The sequence below is a fragment of the Euphorbia lathyris genome, chromosome 1 (genome assembly GCF_963576675.1).
Source record: "Euphorbia lathyris chromosome 1, ddEupLath1.1, whole genome shotgun sequence".
Lineage (NCBI taxonomy): Eukaryota > Viridiplantae > Streptophyta > Magnoliopsida > Malpighiales > Euphorbiaceae > Euphorbia > Euphorbia lathyris.
Window position 1 is genome coordinate 135497979 of NC_088910.1, and position 26232 is coordinate 135524210.

At 35.7% G+C, this 26232-nt stretch overlaps 1 protein-coding gene across 1 annotated transcript; it reads right to left on the bottom strand.

Moving 5' to 3' along the window:
* Positions 1–12730: 12730 nt before the first annotated feature.
* Positions 12731–14313, bottom strand: LOC136215797 (subtilisin-like protease SBT2.5). The gene is made up of 3 exons (XM_066002954.1): positions 14154–14313; positions 13900–14047; positions 12731–13036 (listed from the first exon to the last, which is right to left on the bottom strand). Exons 1-3 carry the CDS (start codon positions 14237–14239, stop codon positions 12974–12976), a joined length of 297 nt encoding a protein of 98 aa, XP_065859026.1. The 5' UTR covers positions 14240–14313; the 3' UTR covers positions 12731–12973.
* Positions 14314–26232: the final 11919 nt, after the last annotated feature.

Sequence of the window (26232 nt, forward strand, 5' to 3'; positions counted from 1 at the left end):
ATCCCGAGATGCTCTCCCAGGCATAAAGGAAAACATAGAAATCCCACAAAGGGAATCAGCTGAAGCCATCTCCTTGAGGAATGACAAAAAGGTAGAACCAAGTCCACTATCACATGCATCACTCGAGGTAAGTGAAGAACCGGAAGCGGTAAGCAACCCCGGTTCAAGATCTGAAATTCTAAATCATGTGGTAGAGATAAAAGATCAAATCAAAACTTGTGTATCTCAATTACCTTTTCCTCAAAAATTAGAAAAGTTTAGGTTTGTTTCATGCTCAGAAGTTTTCATTCTCTTCGACCTACCAAGAGAATCCAAAAGGGAGCAAACCAAACTTTTTCATAATATGTTTAAATTCGGCCTCCTACTTTCATTAAACTTATTTGAGGCTCTTAATCCGTTTTGTAGGTACGGGTTATTTGTTAAGGAGTTCGAATTCCTAACGCGAGTAGAAGCATACACCTAGGCGGGAATTCTATGTCGAGCTCACCGACTATAACGTAGCGCTTCTTGGGAGGCAACCCAAGTTTTAATAAAACTTTGCAGGTTTACTTTATTTAGATTATACATTGATCTTTTAGTTTAGTCTTTTTAGTTTTCTTTTACGTTTTTTTAAAGTGTTCGTTTAAAAAAAATAATAAAAAAAATAAATAATAATAAATAAATAAATAAATGTTTTTTTTAGTTGTTTAGTTTTCTTTTATTTTATTTTATTTTATTTTATTTTTATTTTTATTTTTTTTAAGTGTTCAGGTTTAAAAAAAAATTGGCCCAAGCAAACTGTTCGGGATTTTTAAATCCCGAACGGAGCTGAAAAATAATAATAATAAATAAATAAAAAATTTTTGCGTTGTTTTATTTTAATTTGTTTTATTTTGTTATAATCCCAAGAATTGTACACTCTATCCGAAGTTAAGATTTCGTTATTTGTCCTTGAGGGCTGAAAATTGGCACCGGAAAGCATCAAATTTTTTGCGATTGCGATAAAATGAGTAAGTTGTCTTCTCCACCCTAACTTTTTGCACTTGTACTTTATGGTTTATGATGCAATGTTGGAACTTATTGCATATTTTTAGTGTGAGGAGGAGGGCTAGACAAACTTACAAAAATTGTATAAATTTTTTTAAATTTTTGTTGCGTCGTGTCTAGTTTAGTTTAGCATTTTCGGGTTTTATTTATGTTCTCGCATGTTTAGGATCTAAAACCTGAACCTCCTTCGAATCTAAACTTCGTTATTTATCCTTGAGGGCTGAGAACCGAATCTAAGATTGCATGACAACTAGTTTAGGTGTAGGACACAATCCTTGTATCTGTAAAAGCATGAGCTAAAGTTTGCATTTAGACCCTACTTTTGAAGAAATGCTAAAATCATTACTTAGGTAGATAACTTAAGAATTGAAGGCATGTGATGTTAAACTTGAGTTTGGGGAGAACTAGTAAACACAAAATTGAAACCCAAAGAATTGTGAGTTGAATTTGAGCCCAAGAGCGAACATCAAAAAACTCTTTTTCTTGACATTTTTGTGTGAATGCTTTGACTTGTGGAAAGATTACAGATTTTGCACCTAATACTGTGTTGAACCTACATGCAATGATTTGAGATGATAAACGATGAAATCAGCCTCATTAGAATTAACCATTTTTCTTTACTTTATTTTCTCTTTTTCATCCACTCTAGGAAGCCCCTTTGAGCCTATATTTTTGTAGTTTATAGATTTTTCTTTCGTTCTAACCTATTTTTGCAAACCACAACTTGGTTTGCTACTTAACCCAAATTTTTTGCAAAGCTCAAAGTGAGCCTTTGTTTTCTTCTAGCGCTTTTTCTTTGTTTATGGCATTATAGTAGCAAGCCAAAAGGCTAAGAAGTGAATGAGCATCACTATCCAAAAAAAAAGGGGAAGAAGAGAAAAACAGAAAAAAAAGAAAAGAAAAGAAAAGAGACGAACTAAAAGGGGAGAACTTCATCCCCCAGTTCTTTAAATCAAAACGTCTCAAGAAAACATCCCAAAAAGAGAATAATGGATGAATAAAAAGCTCAATCACTTCATATTTGCTAAAGCCATTTGAACTTTGTTTTTCTAGCGCTAGAACTATTAACCCTTGTTGTACCTTTAACCCTCTAACCACATTACAACCCCGATTCGAGGCTGTTTTTGATATCATCGGAGTCATATAGCATAGTAGAGGAACTCGGATGAACGTGCAAAATCAACGTAATCCTAAGCAAGAACATAAGCCGAGAGTAAACACTTTAGCCACCAAAATTGTGTGAAATGAGTGAACTACCTATGGTGAGGTGTTTTACTTAGCGATCCCCTCAAGCTCGTTTAATTGAACATGTGTCCTTTTCCTTAAAACATATGACCTATGATAATTGAAATGCGGCTTTTGGATATCGTGTCTATACTTTGTATTTCCGAATGCATGTAATTACAGATGCTCGAAATTGTGTCAAGCACCTAGTCAAACCGGGAGGTTTTCTGGCTTGCTTGTGATTGCGGGTTTAGTTTTTTAGTTTACTTGGGGACAAGTAAAGTTTTAAGTGCGAGGAGGTTTGATAGGGGTCAAAAACCCCTATCTCTGGGTACGGTTTTAGGACGGGTTTTAGCATTATTTAGTTAATAAGCGAGCATTTCTCACATTTAAATGCTTTTGTGTGAGTTAGTTAGGAATTGGAAACGTTTTATTTACTTTTCATTGTTTAGGCTCGTTTTATGATCAATTTAGGCAAATACGGCCAAAATGGCATGCATATTATAATTCCGTTATCTTTTGAAGCTAATTGATCCGTCAAAAGTCGCACCAAACGAAGCGTTTGCTCAAAATAAGCGATTGGCGGGTCAATTTAGCCTTTGGACTAATGTTGTTTGGAGTTTATGTGCGTGTGCAGGTTAAAACATGATCAATTTCAGGCAAAAATCGTGTCTCGGGGACCCCCGGCAGTCGCTCGGCAAATTGAGCATCGGTGAGCAGCCCAGGCGCTGCCCAGGCACTGCCCAGGCACTGTGCCTGCTCGCCGAGCAGGCCGCCAGGCGCCTGCTCGCCGAGCAGGGCGCTGCTCGTCGCGAGTAGCCCTGCTCGCCGAGCAGCTCGCCCTGCTCGCCGAGCAGACCTGCGAGAATTGGTCAAAAAGACCAATTTTGCCCCCCACGAAGCCACGATGGACCCCACGACTTCCTACACCAATAAGGACACGAAAATAGGTCAAAAAGAAGGCCGAGCCACGCCTATAAATAGAGTTTTTCCAATGTAATTTAGACATCTTTTATCTTTGTAATTTTCTTAGTTTTTCCTCTTGAGAAATCCTCTCCACCTCCTCCATATCCTTAAAACCTCCATTGAAGACACCTCCGAAGCTCCGTTCACCGAGGATTGCTCAAGCTCCATCCTTAAGTCCTAGAAAGACGCCTGCATTGGTAGATAGGTTCCCTGAAAGGGATTTTTCTTCTTTTACATTCTGTCTAGCCTCTGATACATGTTATGAATTCTAGGCTTATTGTAACTTCGTGACAATATTCTCCATCTTTGATATATATTATAGTTCTTGTTCATTCAATTGTTTTAATGCTTTAATCTTTGTCTTACGCTTTGTCTGATTGGTTTAACTCATTCGATAATCCCAAAATCAAGTTGGCACATATTGCGAGCTGAATCTGACCTAGCCAGTGCCTATAGGATTGACGACCCTATAGAAGATTAAGCCCAAATTGCTGAGCCTTAGAGCTAGTTTCGGCCTTATAAGGGAATCACGAACTAGGAACTTTAGGAGGATAGGTCGGGTTAATCGCCTCGGACACAAGTGACTTAGGTTTTAATTCAATTACTTAAACATTCTATTTTCATTATCATCGTATCCCTTCATGTTCCTTCGGATAATTGCATTGGTAAAAGATCACTTAGGAGTAGTTTAACTTAATTAGGGGTAGAGTAACTTAATTAGGCGTAGAATAACTTATTTAGAATCAGATAACTTAGCTAGGAATAATATAATTCAACCTAGGAGTAGATTAACTTAGAAAAACCAACTCAAAACCCCCTTAAGCCTAGATAACACCTGAAACCAAGTAACTCGATACTTGCAGAAATAAATCATGTGGACGATAACCTGGACTTAACCAGAAATTTATTACTTGAAAACGATGGGGTACACTTATCCCTTAGTGAGTTCTCATCTCTAACTTAGGTGAGGGCGCATCAGACGTAGGCGGAGAGGCCGAACCAGGATAAGTCGTGCTGAGTAATTTCTAAACTCTCTCTCAATATATATCTATATGTGTTGCTTGTTATATTTAATCAGTATATAAATTGTTTAAGTTGACACTGAGTAAATCAGAGTGTTGAGTTGGAACCTGACCATAAAAGTGTCATTTCCCAACTCACAAGTAAAACAGCCCTAGTTAGTATCTGACTAAAGCTGTCTTACGCCTCACTCGGCCGTGCTGACCAAAGCTGAGTTGTAAAACTCAAAGAATTTGATTAAGTTAGCACAATTAAGGAGAAAAAGTTATATTAGTTCATAAACCCCCCCCTTGGAACTAATCACACGGGACCAACATAAACCATATGGACTGTTAGTCCAAGACGCAGTCCTAGTTCAATATGGATTGTTTAGCCCAAACCGTAAACAACTCCAGGTCCAATACGGATTGTTTAGTCTAAACCGTAAACAATTCATAGTCCAAACCGTAAACAACTCTTATTCTTCAATTACTCTCCCTCAAGCTATATAGGGCAAGCCTAAATGTCAGCTTGTTCTGTAAGAACTGAAAAGATCTCGGTGAAGAGGTTTAGTAAAAACATCAGTTCTCTGATCCTCGGTATAAATGTAGTGAACAACAAGAGCTTTAGATTTGATCTTGTCCCGAACAAAATAAAAATCAATCTCCAAATATTTGGCGCATTTGTGAAAGACAAAATTAGTCGTTAAATAAACCGCACTTAAGTTGTCATACTAGAGAATGGGTCGCATTTTTGGGACTATATAAGGATTTTTGAAGCTTACAAACATGATAAGGACGAGATGGATCCACAAAACCGAGTGGTTGTACCATATACACATGTTCTTTTAAATCTATATGTCAAAATGCATTCGAAACATCCAATTGAATAATATTCCATCTAATGTCAGAAGAAATCAAGGCTCTCATTGATAACAACACATGGGTTGTTGTTACTCGCCCTCAGGATCGCCATTTGATCACCTCTAGATGGTTATTTCGTATTAAATAAAACTCACACGGATTAATGGAACGTTACAAAGAACGCTTAGTGGCCCGTGGGTTAACTCAATAATCAGGAATCAACTATAAAGAAACATCCAGCCATATGGTGAAAGCCACGACCATCCGCATTGTGTTTGCACTTGCTGCTTCAAATGGATGGTTTGTAAATCAACTTGATGTCTCCAATGCATTCCTTCATGGAAATCTCTCTGAATGCATTTATATGTAACAAATTCATGGGTTCATTGATCGTGATAAACTGGAATATGTTTGTCTTCTTAAAAAAAATTTGTATGGTCTTAAACAGGCTCTTCAAGAATGGTTTGCACGCCTACGAAACTCTTTGATTTAGATTGGTTTTCAAATGTCCCAGGAAGATAATTCTATGTTTGTTTAGAAAATTGGAGAAGACAAACATATCGATGATATTCTTATCATGGGGACTACACCAAATCGTATTTTGCAGACAATCACCAACACTGAGAAGGAGTTTCCAATTCAAAATTTGGATAAGGCTTCATACTTCTTGAGAATCGAAATTCGATACACCAAACTTATTGTGTCCGGTGATGACTATCAGAGCATTGTTGGGGCATTTTAGAACTTAACTTTAACGTGTCTTGACATTGAGTTTGCAGTCAATAAGTTGTGTCGATTTCTTTATGTACCCATTGATGAACATATGAAGTCTGCCACCTATCGGTTCAGTCTGATGACTCTTACGACATTACTCAATGATACAAGAGTTCAACATATTGATCCCTCGCCGACAAATACAGTAACTTCATGAGTTCATCCTATGATGTTGTGGTCCTTCACGGTGAATTCTCTTGGAAAATTTCAAGTGTTAACGATTACTCATCCCAATGGCGAAGTTGATCCAACCTATTTCAATAAAGCAAACAAAGTTTCAGAATGTAGATGGGCAATGTCTGCAGAAATCCAGGCTCTTCTTGGTAACATCACATGGGTTCTCGTTACTCACTCTTAGGATTGAAATATCATCACCTCTAGATGGTTGTTTCATACTAAACATAACTCAGACGGATTAGTGGAATGTTACAAAGCACACTTATTGGCTCGTGGGTTCACTCAACAATCAGGAATCAATTATAAAACACATTCAGCCATGTGGTGAAATCCACGACTATCTGTACTGTGTTTGCACTTGCTGCTTCAAATGGATGGTTTGTAAATCAACTTGATGTCTTCAATGCATTCCTTCATGGCAATCTCGCTGAATGCATTTATATGGAACAACATCAGGGGTTAATTAATCGTGATAATCTGAAACATGTTTCTCTTCTTAAAAAAAGTTTGTTTAATCTTAAATAGGCTCCTCGAGAATGGTTTACACACTTATGAAATCCTTTGATTCAGATTGGTTTTCAAATATCCCAAGCATATAATTCTCTGTTTGTTCAGAAAATTGGAGAAGAAAAAACATGTATTCTTTGCTATATCGATGGTATTCTTGTCATGGGGACTACACCACCTCGAATTTCACAAACAATCACCAACATTGAGAAGGAATTTCCAATTCAAAATTTGGGTAAGGCTTCGTACTTCTTGGGCATCAAAATTCAAAACATCAAACTTGGTCAAGCAAAATATGTCAATGGCATCCTATATCATGTTAAAATGGTGGATTCAAAACCAACTCTCGCACCAATGGCAATCACACCTCCTTTATCTAAGAATATGGTACACATCTTATGTCCGGTGATGACTATCATAACATTGTCGGGGCACTTCAGTAATTAACTTTAGCGCGTCTGGACATTGCGTTTGCAGTCAATAACTTGTGTCAAATTCTTCACGCAGCCATTAATGAGCATATAAAGTCTGTTAGATGTGTACTTCATTATATTCATGGTACCTCTGATTATGGCATTGTATTCTCTACGACTCTGATTAAGCATATTCATTGTTATTCTGATAGTGAATGGGGTGGATGTCTGAATGATCGACGCTCAACTAGTGCCTTTTGTGTCTACTTAGGCAATAGTCTTATATATTGGAATACACACAGGCAGCCTATGATAGCTCCTTTATCCACTGAGATTGAATATAAAGTCGTTGCGAATGCAACTATAGAACTTCTCTGGTTGCGATCATTATTTAGTGACCTCAAGTTCCCTATACCTCATCTGATTCATCTATGGTGTGATAATGTTAGAGCCATCTATCTCACACTTAATATCGTTTTTCATGCTCGAACAAAGCATGTTGAACTTGATTATCATTTTGTTAAGGAGCAGGTGTGCTTCGATTTACACCCACCTAAGACCAGGTTGCAGATGTTCTTACCATACTGGATTTTAGCTTCTCGTGCTCGTCTTATTATTCAGTCTTATTATTGGCTTGAGGGAGGTGTTAGAGATAATTACCACATAATTATATCTAGGATAAATATTGTATTTTCTATTAGTTATCTATAGGATAATTATCTCTTCTCTAACTATGATAATTATCGAGTAATTTGTATTTATCACTTGTGCATTCTTATGCTTGGTTTTCTACATGTATATATTGAGTAACCTAATATATTTATAATCAAAGGAAATCATTTATCTCAATTAGTACTCTAATTATTCTCTCCTAGTTATACTCCATTTTTATTTTATTTGTGCTAACTTTCCTAGCCTTTCCAGCTAAAAACAACGTTTGGCAAATGCAAAACTGTCTTTCATAAAAGTTGAGAAAGCTACTTTGAGAAAAAGCTACAATTTGGAGCTTTTTGGGAAAGTAGCTATCACAATTTATGAGGAAAACTAATATTAAAATTTTTTGAACAAAAAGAGCCATAATTTTCTTTTAAAAAAACTATAACTTTCAATATAACCTAATATATATATATATATATATATATATATATATATATCTTTTGTTTTTTATTTCATAACATTTAGAACTTTTATTGTGTATTTATAAAGGAATGGGCTTGCACCGAATCATGGAAATGGGCTTGCAACGTGGGCCTACACCGAATTAGGTTAATAGGTTGGAACACGTGTAGTAGCCGAAAACCTTCGGCATAAAGCTTAATTAATTAAACATGTGGACCAATGAGCATTCTAGACTTCAAAGATACGCTCCTATTTCTGAGAACACGTCCTACATTACAGAAGAATGAAAAGGGAAAGAGACCGAAACCAATCAATAATTTACATATGGAAAGATACTTAACCTCAGATATGATTTCATATCTCTATAAATAGCCTTAAGACAAACGTCATAAGGTACATATTCATTCTTCTACTTACATACTGCTTTCAAGTTATCACATTTTCCTCAAAGTACACTACTGACTTAAGCATTATAGAAGGGACGTCGAATTCCGATCCTTCCCTGACCGTTTGTTGTTTGTTCAGGTCTTCTTAAGTCGATCATAAGTGTTGTACATATTTGAAGATATCAAGTGGTGCGGCGAGCGTGGATCGAACACGGGGTAAATTACATACGTGATGTACAATCCCAAATGTCAGCTTGTTTTGTAAGAACTAAAAACGATCCCGGTGAAGGTGTTTAGTAAAAACACCAGTTCTCTGATCCTCGGTAGAGATGTAGCAAACAAGAAGAGAAGAAAACAAGACTCCCCTTGATAACAACACATGGGTTCTCATTACTCGCCCTCCGGATGGCAATATCATCACCTCTAGATGGTTATTTTGTAATAAATGAAACTCAGACGGATCAATGGAATGTTACAAAGAATGCTCAGTGGTTTGTGGGTTAACTCAACAATCACGAATCAACTATAAGAAAAATTCAGCCATGTGGTGAAAGCCACGACCATCCGTACTGTGTTTGCACTTGCTGCTTCAAATGGATGGTTTGTAAATCAACTTAAAGTTTCCAATGCATTCCTTCATGGAAATCTCTCCAAATACATTTATATGTAACAAATTCATGGGTTCATTGAACGTGATAAACTGGAACGTGTTTTTCTTCTTAAAGAAAATTGTATGGTCTTAAACATGCTCTTCAAGAATACTTTGCACGACTACGAAACTCTTTGATTCAGATTGGTTTTCAAATGTCCCAAGAAGATAATTCTCTGTTTGTTCAGAAAAAACATATATTTTGTTTTATATCGATGATATTTTTGTCACGGGGACTACACCAACTCGCATTTTGAAAACAATCACCAGCTGAGAAGGAGTTTCCAGTTCGAAATTTGGGTAAGGCTTCGTACTTCTTGGGCATCGAAATTCGATACACCACACTTGGGATCCACTTATGTCAAGCAAAATATATCAACTACATTATTGATCATGTTAAATTGGTGGATTCAAAACCAACTCTTCACACCAATAACGACTGCACCTCCTTTATCTAAAGAATCTGGTAACATATCTTGTGTCTGGTGATGACTATCAAAGCAATATTGGGGCACTTTAGTACTTAACTTTAATGCATTTCGACATTGAGTTTACATTCAATAAGTTGTGTCGATTTCTTCATGTACCCATTGATGAGCATATGAAGTCTGCCACCTATAGGTTTAGTCTGCTGACTCCTACGGCATTACTCAATGATACAAGAGTTCAACATATTGATCCCTCACCGACAAATACAATAAATTCACGAGTTCATCCCATGATGTTATGGTCTTCCACGATGAATTCTCTTAGACAATTTCAAGTGTTAACTGTTATTCATCATAATGGTGAAATTGATCCAACCTATTTCAGCAAAGCAACAAAATTTCAGAATGGAGATGGGCAATGTCTCGAGAAATCAAGGTTCTCCTTGATAACATCACATGTGTTCTCATTACTCGCTCTTAGGATTACAATATCATCACCTCTGTATGGTTGTTTCATACTAAACATAACTCAGAAGGATCAGTGGAACGTTATAAAGGACACTTAGTGCCTCGTGGGTTCACTCAACAATCAGGAATCAACTATAAAGAAACATTCAACCCTGTGGTGAAATCCACGACTATCCGTACTGTGTTTGCACTTGCTGCTTCAAATGGATCGTTTGTAAATTAACTTGATGTCTCTAATGCATTCCTCCATGGAAATCTCTCCAACACACCAAACTTAGGATCCACTTATGTCAAGAAAATATGTCAATGACATCTTAGATCATGTTAAAATGGTGGATTCAAAACCAACTCTCACACCAATGGCGATCGCACCTCCTTCATCTAAAGAATATGGTACATGTCTTGTGTCCGGTGATTACTATCAGAGCATTGTTGGGGGCACTTTAGTACTTAACTTTAACACGTCTGGACAATGTATTAGCAGTTAATAAGCTGTGTCAAATCCTTCACGCACCTACTAATGAGCATATAGAGTCTATTAGACATGTACTTCATTATTCATGACACCTCTGATTATGGCATTATATTCGTTATAGCTTCGTTGTTATTCTGATAGTGACTGGGGTGGATGTATGAATGATTGATGCCCAATCAGTGCCTTCTATGTCTACTTAGGCAACAATCTCACATCGTGGAACACACGTAAGCATCCTACGATAGCTCGCTCATCTACTGAGAGTGAATATAAAGTCGTTGCCAATGCAACTGTAGAACTGCTCTGGTAGCGATCATTATTTAGTGACCTCGGGTTTCCTATACACGTGTAGCAACCGGAATTCTTAGACATAAAGCTTAACTAATTAGACATTTAGACCAATAAGCATTCCAGACTTCAAAGATACACTCATATTCCCAAGAACATATCGTGCATTACGGAAGGATGAAAGGGAAAGAGGATGAAACCAATCAACGGTTTACACGTGGAAAGATATTTAACCTCAGGTATGATTCCAGATCTCTATAAATAGCCTCAAGACGAACGTTATAAGGTACATATTCATTCTCCTATTTACATACTGCTTTCAAGTTATTACATTTTCCTCAAAGTACACTACTAATTTAAGTATCAGAGAGAGGACGTCAGATTCTGGCCTCTCCCCGACCCTTTGTTGTTTGTTCAGGTCTTTTCAAGTCTGATCGTGAATGTTATTCATATTTAATGATATCAAATGGTGTGGTTAGCGTGGATCAAATACGCGACCTTCAGATTTTTTTCTCACAATAATTTTTCCCACGTCACTTTTTCTCAACAACGCTAAATATCTTTAAGGTATGGAAATATATATGATAAAATTCTATTTACATAATTAAAAGGCAAAAAGTATCCTTAGGCCCCTGATCTTTTATTGTTTGGTGCATTAAGCTCTCGATCTTTCATTTAGACATATTGAGCCTTTGATCTTTCATTTTTTGGTGCATTAAACCCTCGATCTTTTATTTAGACACATTGAGCCCTTGATCTTTCATATATGGGTGTATTAGGCTCTTCCCTAAATCAATTCATATATGGGTGTACTAAGGGTTTGTTTGGTTCAACTGTTAGCTAATAGATGTTGATGTTGATGTTAGTTGTTTGCGGTTGTAGTAAGCTATTTGCTGTTGTTGTTGGCTGTTTGTTATTAGTTGTTTAATTATTAGCGTTTCACTCCAAACCGCAAGAAATATAACGGTTGGTTAGGTTTATATAACAAAAGCGTTTAATATTTTCTCTGGACACTGCAACATTTTGGAGTTTTTCACGAAAATCTCTTTTTAGAGCTTTTCATGGACAGATGTTTGTAGTTACTTGTTATTGACAAAATTATCTTTCTTATTTCTATAAAATGTGTTTCCTTTTTAACATTATTTTTATTTCTTGAATAAAATAATCGAAAAACAAGGTTTTGTTGCGTTCAATAAATTTTTTATTTTTTATATAAATTATTTTTATTAATCTATATAATACATTTTTTATTTTATAATTTATTTTGTTGATTAATTTAAAACATGTTCATATTAGAAATAAATACTAACAGCAACAGTTCAGTATAATTTTACCAAACAATAATAATTAAACAACTAATAACGAACAACCAACAACAATAACAAACAGCTTACTACAATCGCAAACAACTAATAGCAACAACAACATTTATTAGCTAACAGTTGAACCAAATAGGCCCTTAATACACTCATATATGAATTGATTTACGGAAGGGCCTAATACACCCATATATGAAAGATCAATGGCTCAATGTGTCTAAATGAAAGATCGGGGACTTAATACACCAAACAATGAAAGATCAGAGGCTCAATGTGTCTAAATGAAAGATCGATGGCTTAATACACCAAACAATAAAAGATCAGGGGGCCTCAGAAAGCTTTTTGCCTAATTAAAAATAGTCCCTCACCTCACATTTAAAGTTGACAATTTTGTATTTATTAATTATTAGAAGAAGATGGGGGGCCTCCCTTCTCAATGGCATCTTCTTTCTTTTTCCCATGAAGAACCATCAAACACTACCTTAGCTACCTACCAGATGATAAGATAAATAAATATATAAAACAAGAACAGTACTTTTTTTATTTCTGAAAAAACAAGAACAGTACTTTCTTCAACAGATTTTTATTTAATTTTTTGTTTATTTTGATAGATACCCATTTCAGTACAAGTAAAGATAATTAATGGGGTAATCAAAATTATCTTCCTTTCATCAAATTAAAACTTAAAAATTAAATATACATTAATTACTACTACTATAATTAGAAGACTTCTCATTAAGAGGTACTACTAATAATAAATTAACACTCTCTTAATTAATTAAGTTCACACAATTATATTCACAATTTGCTAATTAATAATTTCACAACCTCATTATTAAATAATAATAATAATAATAATAATAATAATAATTACTTCAACCTCTTCCTTTCCTTATGCAACTTCTTGATTCTTCTCCACAAGTCTCACTCCATTGGCAGATCTAAGCACATTGGCCTTAAAGATTAAGAATTTTAATTAGTAGATTAATTAGAAATTGAATTAATAAAAAAATTAGGTTATTTCCAAAAAAAAAAAAAATCATGTGGTTACACTGTTTTGCAGATGGAGGATCTTTCTTTTTTATCAAAATGAGAACTGTACTGGTTACATTTGCAAATCGAGAACGTTTGAGTTGACATTATCAAATTTGACCGTTAACAGTCTCAAATGAAAAATTTCAAGAATTTGATTATATTCTAAACAATTTTGCTTCTTCAAATTTTTAATTTTAAGGCTATATAAATGTTGTATGATAAAGAGAGAGAAAATGGATTTTTAGAAAAAGAAAGTTCTGAAAACGATGATTTTAGAAAATAAAAAATTTAGTTCAATAGTAAAATGTTATACTAACAACTTTAATTCTTGAAAATTTGCATTTTCAGGTAGTTAACAGTCATTTTTATAGTGTCAAACTAAAAAATAATCGTTTTAGCAAAACGAATATCTCAGTCCGCATTTAGACAAAAAAAAATCCATATTTTTATTTATTTTCCAAAATCATCATTTTTGAAACTTTCTCTCTTTAAACATTCACTTTCTCTCTCCAAACAACACCTAACTGGCCTCAAAATTAAAAAATAAAAAAATTAAAATTGTTTAAAATATCATCAAGTCTTTGAATTTTTCAATTTTGAGCTCGACAACGGTCATTTTAACATTATCAACCTAAAACATACTCGATATTTAGCAAACCGAAAACCCCAATCCCCATTCGAATAAAAAAAATTCCACAAATACCTGACAAAACGTGAAAGCACCGGGTTTTTTTATTGACTTTACCCTTAATTAAAAATAAAGATGATTAGTTAATTAGTTACCTGGTCTTCAGTGATCTGAACAGCAAAGCCATCAACAATGACTAAAGATAGTGTCTTGGTGTAGGTTCCATGCTCAAATGTGTTTGCTAATAACTCATCATGCTTCCTACTTAAGTATAAATCTAGTTCATATGCTCCTTTCTTTGTTCTTCATTTTATTTACAAAAATATCAAGAAAAATGAAAAGTTTATCAGAAATTTAACAGAAAAAAGCTTAAATAATTACAAAAATAGCAGCATTTGAAAATACTAACCGATCAGCTCGAAGAGTTTCATATTGAGGATCATAGTTCATGAATACAAAGTATTGCTCACTTGTTGTTGTTGTTGTACTTCCCATTTCTCACTTCTTTCTTGTTTCTGAAATATAATGTAATGTGCCTTTCAAGTACAACCTATCTCTCTCTATATATATACATATATATATATATAAAGAGATAGCTCATTTAATAGAAGTAATTAAGATTTAAATTATTAGTAACTTCTTGTAATGAAAAATATTAATTGATACTCTAATAAATATTCCATGAAAATTGTTTCAAAAAAAATAAATATTCCATGAAAACATTATTTACTAGGAGATTGTTATCATTCTTCGGATCCGTAAGACCTACAAGAACCGTCTGATCAGGAGAAAGAAATATTTCCTAAAGATGTTGATGTCTTCAATAATGAATAACACTTCCGATCAGTTTTGAGATGATGTGAATCTAATAGTAAACAGTCAGGGAATGGCTGGAATCGGGTGTCCCCACTGTGATGCTTAAGTTAGTAAGATACTCTGGATAAAGTATAAACTTAAAAGCAGTTAGTAAGTGAGAGAATGAATAGTAATGTACGTTGTGCTCTATTTTCGAGGCTATTTCTAGATATTTACATACCTAAAGACTTTTGTACTTTCCACGTGTAAGTCTCTGATTGGGTTCGGTAATACACCTTTACACGTGTTGGATGTTGAATGGCTTCGGATCTCTTTTGCCTTTTATGTTATTCAATAATGTACGGTGTATTGTAAGGAAAGGGAGCGTCTTTTTGAGGTATGAACCGTTCATTGGTCCATGTGTCCAACTAGTTAAGCTAGTTAACTTTCAGCTTAAGTCTTTATATTGTTGCACGTGCTACAACCTTTTGGCTTGATTTAACATGGGCCCCTGACGTAGGTCCATTTCCCTAGATTGGTTGGGCTAATTATTTCATCTCATGTCAGATGTGAACTGTACCCTTCAGCCACGTGGAAGAATTCTCCATCATCCACCTCAGTAGGCGTACGGTTGAGAAAGAGCAACAATTCGATCAAGATAAACAATTGTGCAAATGATAGAAGGTATAAGACAGAGTTCGTCCCTGACACTTTAGAGGCTCGAAGGCCTCATTTCTAATGAAATGAGTACACATGGCAACATGTTTGCTACATGGCAATGTGCACCATCTAACTGTGTCACGGTTTGAACATGACGATAATTACCCTTAACAGTCATTATAAATAGAAAAGGTATATGATCCACATGAGATATGTAAACACATCAATTATCAATATTCTGATTATATTCAACCTTTGCTAACTTAAGCATCAGAGTGAGTTCCTTAGACGTTAGCCCATCTCTGACTAGATATTATTCTTATCTCAAGCTAAAAAAAAGTTTGTTGTCTCCAAAATGGAGTGACACTAGTAAGTGCACTAGGTCCCAAGTAATAAAGTGAAAGTATATTATCGTCTCCACATGGATAGGAAGGCTAGAAATTATCGAGCTTCTTTATAGAACAATTTGGTTCTTAGAACAGCGGGTTGGTTTTAACTATTAGCGTAAGAAAAGTGACTGATGGGCTAAGTCTAAACACTATGAATAAATGATTTATCCAATGACTACTACGCATTCAACTTAAGAAAGGATTTGATTCAAGAATAAATAGAACATGCGGGAAGCGTAACCAGACGGCTGGCGAACAAGTGGATTCTTCCCCTATTGAGCAATATGATGTACTAGATCCCAAGTGACTCTCACTGATCTCACTAAGGTCAAGTCTCCCATGTTCCAAAGATTCTTCTAAGAGCATGCAAACTAGTATAAAACATAGGCTCGTAAAAACTCTTATGCATTAAGGACAAGAGAGCAATTAGCTTTAAGACTAAGAACCCCGGGCACAACAAATGATCATGTCTCCATCCTCAACTAGTGTGTGTTAGGTTGCATTTTCTGTTATCTGGCCTGAGTCTCCTCTGCGGTCATCCAACTAAGGGATAGGCTAGCTATACCTATCATGATTTGAGTGCCCAACCTAACAATCATCTAGAAATGCTCTTGCAAACAATAGGGGCAGACTACCACCTGCCTCAACCAGCCTTAGGTCGGCTTCGGACTGTTGAGTGACTACTCACTCATGCTCATACTTGAAACACAAAAGAAATGTATTAAACACATCCAAACAATTAGATTGAAAAGGTACGAGATTGCTAAGAATCTCACTCCCATGAGTACACACTTAAAAGCACAAGACAAGTACTGAAAACTAAGTTAAGTGATGATCCCTTAGCTTCCTACATGAGGCTATAAAAAGGGATACAACACAATAAAAAGAAAATACAAACAAAGCTTAGGAAATTCAGAAAGAACAGTCTACTGCCTGTAGGAGCAGTCTGGCAGAACAGAAAAATGTTACAGAAAAAGACAATCCCGCTGAGTCAAGACAAAACAGCACAAGCAGACAAAAACTGTTCACAAAAGACAATGTTTTAACTTTCCAAAACCATTAAAAAGACATGCAAAGACTTTTTCATCATGGAGACTTATGGTTTCAGCATTGGGACTCCTTTTACTCCTTCCCCAAGTCTGGTCACGAGATCCCCTATTTCTCCATCAGTTTGACTGTTCTTTGACTTCCCAACGCATGCAGAAACTTTCAAGAACAACCTGCACAGATAAGGCAAATTATGAGGATTTTGGCAATTGATTAAGTCTAATTAGTATTCTTTTCAGCCTTTAATTCTGTGATTATCATAGCATAATTTACACTTATCAAGGTTTCAAAAGATTGTTCATATTACACGACATCATTAATTAAGATACTTTTATGGATTAGTATGTTCGATTGTAGTTGTTGGGGTTGTTAGTTGTTTACTGATGTTAGAGATATAATAAAAGCTACTCTTGAATCTTATATATCATCTTAAGCTTTTAGGTCAACAGTTATTTGATATGGTATAAAAGTGTCTTAGACCTAGTGATCGAAAGTTCAAGTTTCACCAACTCCATTGGCTAATCGAATTTCAACACATAAGAAAAAAAACTTATGTTGTGCATGCTTCAAGTACCAATGAATATTTACGTACATGAGTGTGTTAGAGTTAATATTAAAAGTTATTCTCACATATTACCTATGAGCTTAACCATTTAGGTCTGATGTTTTATTGATAACGGGTAGACATTAACTAAGTTTTCTTTCAAAAAAAAATTATTAACAGTTGTTTCTAAACACTCGTAAATATATTTTTTAGAATAAAACAACAAAAATAAACTACATAAATTAAATTTATTTTTCAGTTTGATATAACATATGTTCATTTCGCCATGTGTTTTTAATTCCATCAAATTAATGAGGTTGCCAGGATTTTAAGTCTGAACTACTTGGTTTAAGAGGGCTAATACAATGTTATGTAACTAATTGAACTAAAAATTTAAACTTGTAGTTAAAGGTCCAATAATAATTTTTATATTTTTTTTGGTAGGAAATAATAATTTTTATATTAATTTCTCACAAGTAATGATACTATTTATTTTTTTTTTTAAATTGACGATACTATTTATTTTATTTTTTTTTTGGTAAGAATTGACGATACTATTTATTAATTTAAAGTCGATTTGTATTGTACACGCGTTAATAAAATTGTAACCGAAATAATAAAATTTTGAACTATTTTTTTTCTTATTCTGTTACATTGAATAATAATAATTACCATTGGTTTGAGTGGTTAAATATATTAAATCACTTAAATTAGAAACCTCGACTTTAAGATCCTGTTTGTCTGCCGTAAAATATTGAGTTTTGAAAAAAATTGAATAAATAATTTTTTTTGGAAAATAAAATATTTTCCAATGTTCAGCTGCAACACCGAAAAACGAAGAATGAGAAAAAATGGAGTATAAGATTCCAAAAGGTAGAGTAAAATATTTTCCTCACTTTCTTTATATTTTTTTTTTTTTTGCTAATTAATCTTAAAATTTCCATAAGCTTATTTTTCTAAAAAAAAACATATATATTTTTATGTACCATATTTTTTCGCAAACAAATGGCACGTAAGTTCTATGCAGAAAATTTTAACTGTGACATGATACACCATATATATAAAAAAAACATTGAGATAGTGCTAATAATGTCAAAATTGAAATTGATTTAAAAATATGAAACTGATTTTTAACAAAAATAAATCAGACTCCACCAATAGTGAATAGAATAAGGATTTGGAAGGAAGGTGCCTCTAGGAAAGAGGAAAGTAAAGGTATATAGATAGGGTCATAATGGAAGGAAGAACATGTTAGGGTTTCCCACCTAGGGTTTTGTGGCTCTCCTTAAAACATGTTATACCACACGCTTGTATGGGGTACTAAGTCAACCCATATATGCCCTATTTATATTTATTTGGAATAAGGTATTTCACCGATGGTTTTTTAGAAGTATCAATTTAGGCTTTACATATAAAATAGCACTAATATAAATTTAATGTTTAAAAAATGGTATCAATTTAGGTCTGATAATGAAATATGACATATCATTCATATTACTCTGGTAACTTCTGATTTCTTTCTCCATGTACAATTGATAGAGTAATATGAATGACGTGCCACGTTCCGTTATCAAACCTATATTGGTGATATTTTGATACAATTTTTTAAATATCAAGCCTATATTGGTGTTATTTTTGTACGTGGAGTCAAAAATGATATTTTCTAAAAAATAATAGGCCTATTTTAGTACCTTAAACAGCTAGCATAGATAAGGCGCTTTGAACATTTACATGAGCTGCCTCATTCACGAGCCGAGGAATAAAAGAGACTTTAAAGTCTAAATTCTAAGATAGAATATTCATACACTCCTGAATAATCCCTCCTAGTTCTAAGATATCCTGCTTTCCCGAATAGAGCTTCTCCATTACCATTTTTGTGTCCACTTCAACCATAACTCGTCGAAAGTTCAACGAACTAAGCCATGTCAAACTGTACCTGAGAGCGATCGCTTCCAAAGGTCAAAAATGCCGTCGTAGTAGGAGTTATAGTAAGATACAAACTCTCATTCTGCACTCCAAAGAATAACGCGTAGTTTACACTTATTTCCCCCCACAAAGATAGACTCGTCTACGTTACACTTCCACCACCCAAGAGCATGCTGCTTCCACTGAAACTCTCCATCAATCCCCCTACTAGAACTTCATAGTCAACACTTGTTTTCATATATTATAAGAGGTCCCTTTTAATTATTAAGTAGAATCATAATACACGTATCTAAATATGAATTGAGAATTCTCCAAATAATATAGAAGATCCGACTCATAATATAAGAACTCTTTATTAGATGTTCAAATAGAATAACTCCTCTTATAATGGAACACTCCCTCACCACTTGGACATAATGTATATGTGGATAATGGATCTGAAAAAGATGCTTCTTCCTTTGGCACCATGATAGTGTAAATATAATGTGTGAACATCTTTATTATTTGTTTGACCATATATAAGTTGTAGCATTGTAGGTGTGCACATGATATAGGTCAATGGGTAAAATATATAGGAAAACAATTTAATTAATTAATTAAAAGAAAAAGTAAAACTCCTACCAAAAAAACCGCATCTGATTTTCAGGGAGTACATGATTTAAAAATTTGCAAATAAAAATATGTAATATATTTATTTTTTTATAAAATACAGTATTTCAAATTATACTGTTAAGTTATAATGATAATAAATAGCATTTTTATTTTTATTTTAAATTACATTTACATATGAATAAAATACAGATTCCAAAATCGAATTGTAGCCGTGTAAAATGTACTTAAATATCAATTTAGTTCATAATTATTAAATTAGTATAAAACGTAAAATGTTCATCATATGGTTTATAGTTTCGATTTAGAGAGTTGTATTTTGAGGAGGGATGTGTTTTGCGGATACGTAAGAATGATTTTTTTTTAAAAAAAAGAAGAGACCCTTTCTGCCTTATGTAAACATAGTCTTTCTTCGGTTGAGTCGGAGGGAACTCAGTGAGAGGCCTCAGTCCCTCCGCTTGTTCTTTCTGTAGACTATAGCTGGAGTATTGTTTTAATTAGTAAAGCAAGTAGGGAAGGAAAGATCTCAGAGGGCAAAGGACCCAACGAGGGGCTTCAACAGCCAGTCTTTCCCTCGAAGCTTGGTGTGGTGCCATCCTCCGCCCTTTAGTTACTTACTGCCTTGTTTGGTCGTCAACCTACTTCAAGGGATAAAATGTCATTAGTTGTAATCAGAAATTAACAGTGTAATTTGAAATACATATATTTTATAAATAAAATATACCACAAACCTTTATTATAAATTTTTAAATCACAGACCTCTGTTTATAAATTCGGTAAACTATATGATTTTTTTTTTACTTTCACCTTAATTAAATATCTAATTAAGTTAATTTTGATCCTAATTCCAATAAAGAGAACAATTCAACCAACTAAAACCATAATAAAATAGATCAAGAAGTCAAGGATTGATTAATTAGTTAATTTAATATTATTTACTAATGGAAGAACCAAAAAGTTGGAAGTAGCTAGTCAAATAGAAAATTCTTACACCACATGGGTACCCACTACATACATTTGATGTTCCCATTTTTGGAGCCGATTTGATTTCACATACAATGTTTTTTAATCAACTCAAAGAAATTAATTAATTAAGATAACTTCCATAAAAAAAATTAATTAAAATATCTATTTGTAGTTGACAAATTATGAAAATGAATTAAAATATTAGACCTATAAAGAGTGAAAATGCAATAGTGGTCGAGTGGAAGACGTACAAATAAGATTTAATAAGCATAGATTTAACGATAAATGATCAATTTTATTTGATATAATCATATGAACACTGTTGCACATTAAGATAATAGCTAATCTGATGAGGGTATCAACAGAAGGATTCAGGAGAAGTCTGAAACATGACTCACACACCGTGTGGAGACAGCAACACGTCGTGTGAGCAATCGAGGAAGTCTGAAAGCTGAGAATGAGGAAAGACCACATAGTGTGTGACCTTACCTACATGTCGTGTGGAATTTGAGCTGGTCTCTGCTTCACGCGACGTGTCACTCAGACCACACGTTGTGTGAGTTAGAACATCTTAATCCCAACTCAATTCAAAGACAACTCACATGATGAGTCAGTTATACCCTTCAGCGTGTAAATCGCGCAAATGACAGCCACACAACGTGTCACTCAGCTTACACTTTGTGTGACTTGACTTCGAGTTGAAGTTCTATCACCTACCACCAGCTCTGCCACTTTATATTTACTATTTTGCTCCTTTAAAAGTACTATCTTACAACTTGTCTTTATTTTCTATCTTGACATTATAAATAAAAAGCCCCACTTTGCCCCTATTGCTAGTTGATGTTGTTAGTACTAAAGCGGCATTAATTGATTCTTTAGCCGCCTAGGATTATTTGAGCCACAATTTTTATAAGGATGACTAACTTTTATCAATACATTCATATTTTCTCCTTTGGGAGTAAGGCTTTTACCTTATTGTGACAAGCTCTTTCTAGTTAAGCTAGATAAGAGATTCATTTTTTGTTGGTTTAAGATCAAAACCTCCATTATCGTCACTGATCCGTATCACAATGGGTTTGAGTACCAGTATGATTTGTAGACACGAAATGGGTTGACTGGATTGAGTCAACACAACTCAATTGAGCGAGTTGCATCCCTATAATCAAGTTCAAGTCTGGGTCCGATTCTACAATCTTCCTTGGGAATTCTGGGATAAGCGGATCATGGCAAGCATTGCAAGGGCGATTGGGGCGCCCCTTCGTTTTGACAAGAATACTGTGGAGGGTGAATTGGGTCATTATGCTCGTATCTTGATTGATGTGGAGCTTTCTAAGGAAATTCAATACAAGCTTAGGGTGGATACTGACACCTCAATGCATTGGATTTCCCTTGAATATGAAAGACTTCCTGACTTATGCTCCACTTGCCATTCCATTGGCCATTTTGCTGGAGCTTGTAGGAGGAATCTTCGTCGTGAAGAACATGTTGTCACAAAACAAAGAAATGGAAAGCAAAAGATGGGATCTCCCGAACCTCGAGGTAGGTCAGTTACTCGGATTTGGCAACAGAAGCCTAGAGTTCACATTGCTACTGGTGAATCCTCTAAAGGGGCTCCTGACATTGAAGAGTCTGACAAATCTAATAACTTACAGATGGTACTTCATAGTTCTGTCAAGATTAGTGAATCAGTTCTTGATTCTGATTTTGGCACGGCCCCCACCTCTGCTTTTATTGGCTTTCCATCTTATCAACTTGATAAAGTGGGAGTCTTGGGTTGGCAAACTTCTCACCCCAATCCTCAGGCTTCTGAATTTTCTAATTTGCAAATCATTGAGCATTCAGAAAATAGTGACTGTTTGCAGGTGGTTAATGATACAGAGGAAAAGACTTGGTCTAAAGTCCAGAAAAGGAAGAAGCACAAAGATAACAGCATTCCCCTTGAGGTCAGTGGTAAACGGCATAGCAAGCTGCCTGTGCGGTTTCAATGATTGTGTTATTTTGGAATTGTAGGGGCATCGGTAATGATCGCACTCAACGAGCCCTGAAGCTTTTGTGCCAACAACATCGTCCTGATTTTCTGTGTCTTGCAGAACCTCTTGTTTGTTTTAGTGACACTGATGATCGGTTTTGGAGATCTCTGGGTCTTTCCCTCTTTGCCTGGAATGATAAAGATTCGCCAACTCTTTGGCTTCTCTCTAGGGATACTTCTTCTCTTTCTCTTCATTCTTCTCATGCCCAACATGTTACTGTTCAACACCTGCTGGGTGATAAATCTTTTCTGCTTTCTTTTGTTTATGGTAGTAATCTGGCTTCGGAAAGAAGGGAGTTGTGGTCTTCTCTTTATAGTTGTTCCTTTCCAAATAATAATTGGCTGGTGTTTGGAGATTTCAATGCTATTACGGGCTCTCATGAAAAGCTTGGTTCCCCTCCTACTGCTGGATCCTGTAGGGAATTCAGGAATTTTATTGATGACTGTGATCTTATTGATATTGATACTTTGGGTCAGAGGTTTACTTGGTCCAATGGTCGGCATGGGGCGGCTCATGTTGAATGTCGACTGGATAGAGCTTTAGTGTCAGAGGGCTTTTTGGATTCTTGGGACTATATCTCTTGCACGGCTTTGGCAAGGTATAGCTCTGATCATTGCCCAATGCTCCTTCAATACAGGATTGGGGAACCAAGAATTGCTAGGTTCAGATTCCATGCAATGTGGACCATTAATGATTCTTTAAAGGGGGTAATTGCTAATCACTGGTCTACATCCCACATCTCTCTCCCTCCTGCTCAACTATTATGTCATAAACTTCGCACCCTTAGGCCTATCCTCAGGGATTGGAATAAAAACGTGTTTGGCAGAATTGATTCTAATATCCACCTGGCTGAAGTTCATCTTGCTGATATTCAAAAGCAAATTTCAGAACATGGTGATTCTCCGGAATTGAGTAATGCTGCTTCTGCCGCTTGTTCCAAAACCTTCAGCTTGCTTGGCTCTCGCGACTGAGATCATACTACGAGGAAAAATATTATATATCCCATATGTGTTAACAAGCGTGCTACTGGCTTTGAACCAGCTCCTTCGCTTGGAAAACCTACAGAACTCCTACTGGCTGAATGGCATTCCTACTGTCACTAACGGACTAAAATAAAAGAAAGACTTACTTAGTAATGCTTTAGTCAAGCTAGTTGCTAAGACTAGTACTTTGCTAGGCAGCACACTGCAAGATTAGTCTTTCATTTCTGATTATTTATCCTATATACCATGTTTGTATGGTGGCGCGATGTTCTACGTGAGTCCACGTTGGAAGGACATCATACCAAAGTCGTACAATTAGGACTTCGATATGGTTTTATTCTGTTCATCGTATCGGAGGTTATGTTCTTTTTTGCTTTTTTTTGGGCTTTTTTTCATTCTTCTTTGGCACCTACGGTAGAGATCGGAGGTATTTGGCCACCAAAAGGGATTGGGGTTTTATGCTACCTCGCCTTTTGTTGATGAAGTGAATGAAATCGTTAGAATCCCGTTTTGGACTAGGAATCTATCAATATCCATTCCATCAGGGGATAAAGAATCAATGCGGCTAAGAACCTCTCTTTTAATCGAAAAGGAAGTAGACTCAGACCTCATCTACGCAAATGTTCAGATCGAGATTTGGAAGAGCTGCGGAATGGATTGATTCGGGAGCGGAGGTACTCCTAGCGGTTCTTCCGACAAAAACTTCTTCTCACGCCATGAGGTCTCGTCTCCCTGTTCGAGTTCGTATTCAAGCTAAGTAGATTAGCGATTAAGGCAAGAGGAACCCTAAGGATGAGTCATGTGGCTTAGCCTTACCTATTTCTCTCATAACGAGATCAGCCTTCCTAAGAAAAGTTGTCCGGCGATGGAGCTATGTGATACAGTTCAGAGAGCAGAGAAAGCCGGGGACTCAAGGCGTATTTCTAGGACTCTTAAAGCTAGAGCCTACACGGCTCGAAAAATGCTTATATACAACAACTTCATAGATTCTATATCTCACATGTTCACCTCCGAGCCTTGCTCGCTTTATCACCCTTCGGTCTTCATAGCTCGCCCTTCGGTCTTCTCTACTCGCCCTTCGGCTCCCTTGATTTACAACTTCTTCGGCAGGAGATGATGTACAGAGAGCAAAGCCGTGTTAAGTGGCTTAAAGAGGGGGATCGAAACACTAGTTTTTTCCAAAGGTCTGCTAGAGTTAGAAAGACATGGGCCGGCATTCATCATTTGAGGTAATTCCTACCTTAGTAACTTCTTTGGAGAATGAGGAATTAACTTCTAAACCTTCCATTGAAACTATTAAAGACACGGTCTTTTCCATGGATCCTGACAGTGCCCCTGGCCCTGATGGTTTTGGGGGAATTTTTTATCGTCTCTTTTGGGATATTGTAGGGAAGGATGTTTGCAATATGGTTCAGGCTTTCTTTGATCATGGTTGCATCTTGCCTGGTTTAAACTCTAGTATTATGGCTCTAATTCCCAAAGTTGTTGAAGCTGACAGAATTGAGAATTTCCGTCCAATTGTGATGAGTAACTTTGGTTTTAAAATCATCTCAAAAATTCTTGCTGATCGCCTTGCAGTTATTGCAGCAAGGATTGTCTCTCCCAACCAGTATGGTTTCCTTAAAGGTAGAAGCATTCATCAGTGCATTGCCTTAGCTTCTGAGGGAGTTAATAGGCTTGACAGAAAACGTTTTGGTGGACACATGGCCTTAAAATTTGATATTCGTAAGGCATTTGATACTTTAGATTGGAACTTCCTCTTGGCTGTGTTGGATTCCTTTGGTTTTTCTCTCACTTTTAGGGATTGGATCCTAAACATTCTGGCATCTTCTCATATTTCTGTGATGATGAATGGTTCTCCAAAGGGTTATTTTTCTTGTTCTAGAGGGGTTAGACAAGGGGACCCCCTCTCTCCTCTTCTGTTTGACATTGCTGAGGATTTTTTCTCTCGTTGGCTTGCTAAGATGGTGAGGGAGGGTACTTATTCTCCCATGTATTATTCTGGAGGAAATTCTTTTCCCTCTCATCTTCTTTTTATTGATGACATGCTCATTTTTGGAGTGGCATCCTTGAGCAACTTGCATGCTCTCAAGGATTTCTTCCTGCTCTATGGACAGATCTCCGGTCAGCAGGTGAGTTGGGACAAATCTGCCATCTTTTTTGGTTCTCAGGTGAGTCCTCCAAGAAGGGTTCGTCTTGCTCATTGTCTTGGCATCTGTTTGGAGTCTCTCCCTTTCAGTTACTTAGGAGTCCCCCTATTCAAAGGAGCTCCAAGGGCTCGTCATCTCAGTAGTCTTACTGACAAATTTCTATCTCAATTTAGCAAATGGAAAGGTAGCTCTCTCTCCTTTGCTGGGCGTTTAACTCTAATTAAGTCTGCTATTACTGATTCTCTGGTTCACTCATTCTTGATCTATAAGTGGCCAGTGGGATTGTTGAATAAGCTCAATAGAAGTATTAGGAACTTCCTTTGGACGGGTTGTATTGATCAGAGGAAGCTAATCACGGTTCCCTGGCAGACTTGTTGCAAAAGTTTGGA